The 6,459-nt window shown below is 35.5% G+C and overlaps 1 protein-coding gene across 1 annotated transcript; it reads right to left on the bottom strand.

Moving 5' to 3' along the window:
* Positions 1-972: 972 nt before the first annotated feature.
* On the bottom strand, positions 973-6,187 carry LOC139845540 (TPR repeat-containing thioredoxin TTL1-like). Its single transcript, XM_071835795.1, has 7 exons — positions 5,140-6,187; positions 4,148-4,343; positions 3,855-4,042; positions 3,072-3,405; positions 2,385-2,589; positions 2,191-2,297; positions 973-1,414 (listed from the first exon to the last, which is right to left on the bottom strand). The coding sequence occupies exons 1-7, from the start codon at positions 5,997-5,999 to the stop codon at positions 1,262-1,264; spliced, it is 2,043 nt and encodes a 680-aa protein (XP_071691896.1). The 5' UTR covers positions 6,000-6,187; the 3' UTR covers positions 973-1,261.
* Between the last annotated feature and the right edge of the window lie 272 nt (positions 6,188-6,459).

Below are 6,459 nucleotides of genomic sequence, written 5' to 3' on the forward strand. Positions count from 1 at the left end.
GATAATTATATATAACACAGATTTTATTTTTTTCATCGTATATGTTTGTATCACAATTACAATGAGCCAGAGAAGTAAACATCATTGAACTTGAATAATTTGATTGCTGTTTACCCCTTTTGTATTCTTATCAAATACAGAGCGGTGATACGTATGTTTTTGAGATGCAAAAGTTGTGGTTAACTATTGTGGCGTGAGGTAAGGGCAAAAAAGGGACCTGTCATGCAGGGGCGGAGGCACTTGTAAACTTATGGGGTCAAGTGACCCCACTCAAATTTTGATTAGTGAATATAATATACATGTTATAAACGTAATGATATGTCATGCTAGCTGACTCGTTTGAGATCTAAGTGAATGAATGCAAACTCTCAAGTTCGAGACTTTTTCTGTATAGTTTTTGTCAAACTATTTTTACATAATTACTATGTAGTTTCATTCAAATTTTAGACTCCTACATAAATGGATCCCACTTATATATTTTCAAACGTAAGCTCTGGGGTCACACCTAAATTTTAGTAGCAAATGAATTGTAACTTAACACTTGATGCTTATCAAATAACCATTTATTTATATTTGTCCAATCGCTGTAAAAAAAACCATTTATTTATATTTGTGCATTAATTTTTACACCAAAAAATAGCATTCATGAAAAACTTTTTATGAATTTTCGATTTATCAACAAAAGAAAAATCATAAGGACATTTTAGTGACACCATCGACCGAATATTCTAGCTCCGCCCCTGCTGTCATGTAATACTACTTGTTAGATTTAACTGATATTCTAATGAGTGTTAAAGGCAGAGATGAATGGTGTGCATTTTCATATCATACAGAGATTATCAATATAATTTATAAAAGATAATGGCTATTGGTATAATTCGATGTAAAGCAGGGACCATTCATATAATTTACTTGAGACTAAAAATCTGGATGATAAAAGTAGGCAGCATTAAATCAAGAAAAATGTTTAATGAGTAAACTAATAATATAAATGAATGAATAGAATTTTAACAACAGGTAAAATCATGAAGGATAAAAAAACACTAAGCTACATGTCTATATATCCATTCCCATTCTAACTATTATGTCACAAGGTAAGAAAGTGGTAAAATACTTGGTATGTTGGAGGAGAGGGTGAAATTACCATATTCTCCTTCATCAAATCAAATGCTTGCTATATGGGCAAACTACTAATTCCTTAGAAGACAAGTGTACAACAATGAGCAGCTGAACTACGATAGCCGATAGCCGCTGACTTCTTTTAGAAACTGTAATGCATCAACGTTGACTCCAACACTTCTGGGCTCGGGCAAACCATTTCCTTTACACGAGTGCCGTTTTTGTAAATCTTGATGGTGGGTACAACCCTAACGTTCTCAGCACTCGCAATTTCTGGGCTTTCTTCTAAATCAACCTGTACATAAAAATATATAGATGAGTCAAAATGTGTATAGGTCAAATGGGTCAGGTCAATAATGACTAGTGGTGTGTTTGGCCCAATCACCATTCTCGTTACACAAAATTACATGAGGTGTCCCTGTGGTTTACCCCAGATTTCATGCAGGGTTCCCTAAACTTTTTTTTGACGTGCAGGGCCCAGGGGGCGAGTCTACATGCAACCCCGTGGGGTCACGTGACACCGCTAGTTTGAAAATTTTTATTACAAAATACTCTTCAAATTGTTTGTTTGGGACACCACTAAATACTAAATTTAATTACAGGACCCCATATATTATTAGAATCTATAGCTTTTTCTTTAAACAATCACTATACTCTTCAAATTGTATCGGATCCTACTATTTTTAACTACTGAACCTCACATTTTTGAAGAATTTATCAGGTAAACCACCACTAAATATCATTCAAATGTAACTAGTACTGGAACAAAATATCTGGACCCCGTTGAATTTTGTTTATGGAATCGCCACTGGCAGGGCCTCGTACTTTACACTTGTATATGGAGGTGGTTTACCGATACAACTTAACGAGTATAAAGTACGGGGACCCCGCACGTTACTCACAGGGACCCCTCGCGAAATGAGTGTAAAGTACAGGTACCCCACATGTCAAGAAAAAAGTTTAGGGACCCGCATGAAATCGGAGGTAAACCATTGGGACGCCTCATGTAATTTTGTCTTCTGATTAGAACAAACTATGTTAAAAAGGATAACAAAAGATTCAAAATTTTACCTTGAGAAAATTAATAGATGGATATCGGGTGCAAAGCGTCTCAAATAACGGAGCTATCTGTTTGCATTGAACATCAGATGAAATTTTATAAATAACAACAGAAGCACCTGCAGTTTTTAGACTTAAGAAGTCAACATATATGAAATACAGATCCATTAAGAACGTAACATAAAAAACACTGAACGTAAACTAACCAGAGGAAGCAACTGCAGCTTTGAACAGCTCGAGATTGGGTAACTGTTCAACTTCGCCACCAAACTTCATATTAATTACATCTTCGCCACGAGATTTTTTCAACGCAACTTGCACATGAAACAACGACTCAGCAATCTCGTTGTTGTTCGGAAGTTCTCTCCTCAAAATCTCGTAATCTTTCACAGATTCAACCCACCTATCGAGCTGCAATGCCAAAATGTGCATGACTGTTATAAGAAAGCAATTTTTGTATTCGGTGGTACACACACTTGGAGGTGGCAAATGTAAGAGTCGGGCTGACTGAGGTAATTATTAGCAAGAGTCAAATGGGCCGGATTAGATTGTGCAGACTGATTTTAATCCATTTATTTGCATTTTAGAAGACATTGGCATGATACATTATACATATGATCACAAAAATTATATTGTAACTGTAGGCCTACAATTACTATAAAGAAGTGATTCAAGAGGTTTTATGTATTTGAATACACTTCAGGCGACTTTCGATCTATTCGACCCAGTTCCTATTTACCAATTTTTTTTAATCCAAACGATTTGAACCATTATAGATAGAACATAACCCAAACCAACCCATTTAGATATGATCAGGACGAATTTGCGGCTTCTATACATACTAACTTGATTTTTTCAGACACAAAAACCAAATATGGCAGAAAAAATTGTACCTTGCTGAATGTGGCAGCTCTGCGAAGAAGTGCTTTTGTGTAATTTGGGTGAATAAGAAGTGCTTGATTGCAATCTTCAAGAGATCTTTCAAACTGGCCGAGCTTAAACCAACAAGCGGCTCGATTACAATAGAGGACCGAGTTTGACGGGTCAAGCCTAAGCCCTTCCCCATAAGCTGAACAAGCTTCAGTGAGCCTTTCTGACTTAAACAGATCATTCCCACGAGTCCGAGCTCTACAAACGGACCTAACATTTTGAAGCAATATCGCAACCTCGACGTTTCTAGGATCTATTTGTGCTGATTTCTCGATCATAGTGACTGCATTCTCAAATCTATACAATCAAAAATGTAAAGAAACTTAAAAATCATTACAAATAGAGGTGGCAGTTTTGATTTATTTACCTATGAATGGGGTAATTTGGGTTATATTTTCTCCCAAACAGGTCGAATGGGTCATAGGGTAAAATGGATTGAAACTTCAGCATAAGTGCATCAACCCACACAACCTTATTATTCAACCATGTAGATGTAGATTTGGATTTTTACTATATTAAAACACTTTATTTATGTACTCATATCCAACGCAGTAATTATTTACAGCATAAAATATAAATAACAAAGGGTAGAAGAACGCCTGCTAATCAACCTAACGCGACTCATTTCGACTCTCGCAGTCTAGCAAAAACATTAACTATTCAACTTGTTGATCTTCCCGACACACCTATTTCGCTTTTTCTAAGTAAAATACTTTAATTGTTTAATTTGTTCATAGAAACCTCACCTTCCTAATGTCATGTCAATCTGAGCACGAACAAACAAAAGGTATGCCTCGGAAAGCATTCCAAAAAACTTCGTTTGGGAAAGCGAAAGACTACAAATTGCTTCAAATTTGGGTGCATTCAATAAGTTCATATCAGCATCATCTAGTTGTCGTAGTTTCAAAAGCGCTTCGGATTTACATGCAAAAAGCTGTCAATTTAATATTAAAGACATTAAGTTATTACGTTATAAAAATGATAATGATAATGATTCAATTACAAGGTAAACAATTCTAACGTTGATTGACTACTATACCTGTGAACACATGTCCGCTCCTGAAGTGATGGCAGCATCGGCTTCTCTCAAAACCGCACTCCAATCCCGGATCCTCCTTAAATCAGCGCACTTGTTTAAGTGCTTCTCTACGGCTTGCAGCTTTCTCAACTCGTTTGGGTCAGGTTGAGACCCTGGGAAACAAAGGTGCTTCCTGGCATTTTCAACCAGTCCTAAACTGCCATTTGCAAACAGTAATTAAATTCTTTTAATTAATGACACAATGGATTAACTAATCACATTGCAAGAATAAAGTTTCAATCTTCATTGAAGATCTTTAAGAAAAGCACATGATTCATTAATTGAAAAAGGCTGTTATACAGCAATACCAACTTGTAATGTAATCTAACACATAAAGTTTCAATCTTAAATAGTGATAACCAAGAAGCAAGAACAACAACAAACACACTTCTATCACATAACAATACTCATAAAGTTTAGAGCTTTAAGTATGGTCATCAAGAACAACACAAGATAAATAGCACACTCATTACAAAACACTACTTAGCATTTAGATCGTCAATATTCAAGAACACATGATAAATGACACGTGCCTAGCATTACCCATAAAGCTTCCATCTTTAATACAGGCATAAACCAAGTATGATTAAATAACAACGCTCACATGTAAAACTAATGAAACCCTAAAGATAAAGTTTCAACCTTTAATTCATAATCGTCAAGAACATCACAAATTAACCAATGAAATAACATTATATAAACATATTTATTGTAATAACAACAGCAATATATCATTAATCAAAACCGGAGCATAAAGTTGCAACCTTTAATCATGATCATCAAGAACACCACAATATGTAGCACACTACCAATAAATTAAAAACCAAATGCATTTCAAATCAGTTGAAAGCTAGTTATTTTAACATTAATAAAATTAAACATCAAATGAGAATATATTAATATTTAATATTAATAAGGATAATAAGAGTTAATAATTTTTTTTTAAGACTGACCTAATAAGAAGAGAGCCTAGGCGATGATGAGCTCTTACATACCCAGAATCCAACTTAATAGCTTCATCACACTCCTTAACGGCGTCGTTTAACCGGTTCAAACATATCAACACAGCAGAACGGTTACAATGATATGTAGCATTACCTGGTGATATTACAATTGCCCTATCATAATAATTTAAAGCTTCTATATAATTACCCTTTTTATATTTTTCATTTCCTAATTTCTTTAATTCTTCTGGATCTACAATCAATCTTCTTGAATTTGAATTTTTATCTGGACTGTTCTTTTCACCGCCGTGTACGGCGGCCTTGCTGCCGGAACCACCGCGCATTATACTACCGTGACCGTAATTTCCGGTTCCTAAACTTAACACTTCCGGTTTAGAGCTCCGGTTCGTCATCATACCGGTTTTCAAAATATTTGCCGTCGGAAGAACATTCCCGGCCGGAGATGTAGCTGAGCTAGGACATCCACCGGTTCGAGAACCTCGAGCGGAAAATGTCGGTGAGCTTTCGACCGACAACTCGCCGGAGTGGTGGTTGGTGGCGGTGGAGGTTGTTTCTGACCGTACATGTAAACTCTGTCTGTTTCCGGTTCGACCGGAAGCTGAACCGGAGAGTGAACCGGAAGAGCTGGAGCTGGTACTGGCAGCCGGTTTAGAACGTAAAGGAGAAACCGGAGAACCTAAATCGAGTTCACGGAAATCCGGTTTATTAGTAGTAGTGTGTGCGGGATCACGTGAATCGCACGTGAGTGATTTACGGAAACGATCGGAAAGTGTAGTAGTGGCATTATTATTATTATCAAACCCTAAATTGGAAATGGGTTTATTACTAGTGGTACCGGAATCAGACATTTTTTTGTATTAATTTTGAAAAAATGAAATTGAATTTGAATTAAAAAATAAAATAAAGGTTATTGTAAATGTGGTGGTCGGAAATGATGGGTGCCGGAGTGGTTGAGATAGAGATACAACCACCGGCGGTGAAAGATGACGGAAAATAATAACATTGAAAGAAATATACTTGTTAAATTTAGAAAGAAATAATAATAATAATAATGGAGATGGAGATCTCGTGATATAAAAATGAAAGATTTTTAGAAAGAGAAAGTGAGGGGTTTTACAGATAGAGATTATACTCGTATACGAGTAGTGTTTTTATTTTATTTTGGTATTCTGCTTTTACTTAATTAAGATATGGATAATTAGTAAATTGTTGATAAGTGTCTTGCTCATTTTTTAGTTTTGAATCCTCATTTTTTTTTTTTATGAATACATCGTAAATAAAGTTATAGTCTTTTTAGCCGGAAAAAAA

Source organism: Rutidosis leptorrhynchoides, chromosome 4 (assembly GCF_046630445.1).
Source record: "Rutidosis leptorrhynchoides isolate AG116_Rl617_1_P2 chromosome 4, CSIRO_AGI_Rlap_v1, whole genome shotgun sequence".
Classification (NCBI taxonomy): domain Eukaryota; kingdom Viridiplantae; phylum Streptophyta; class Magnoliopsida; order Asterales; family Asteraceae; genus Rutidosis; species Rutidosis leptorrhynchoides.

Bases quoted from the DNA above. Each gene is read 5' to 3' on its own strand.
- LOC139845540 (XM_071835795.1), bottom strand. From the start codon at position 5,999: ATGTCTGATTCCGGTACCACTAGTAATAAACCCATTTCCAATTTAGGG. The intron at 2,298-2,384 runs GTTAGTTTACGT...TAAAAACTGCAG, and splicing joins AGCTGCAGTTGCTTCCTCTG to GTGCTTCTGTTGTTATTTAT. The intron at 1,415-2,190 runs GTAAAATTTTGA...TTTTATGTACAG, and splicing joins CATCTATTAATTTTCTCAAG to GTTGATTTAGAAGAAAGCCC.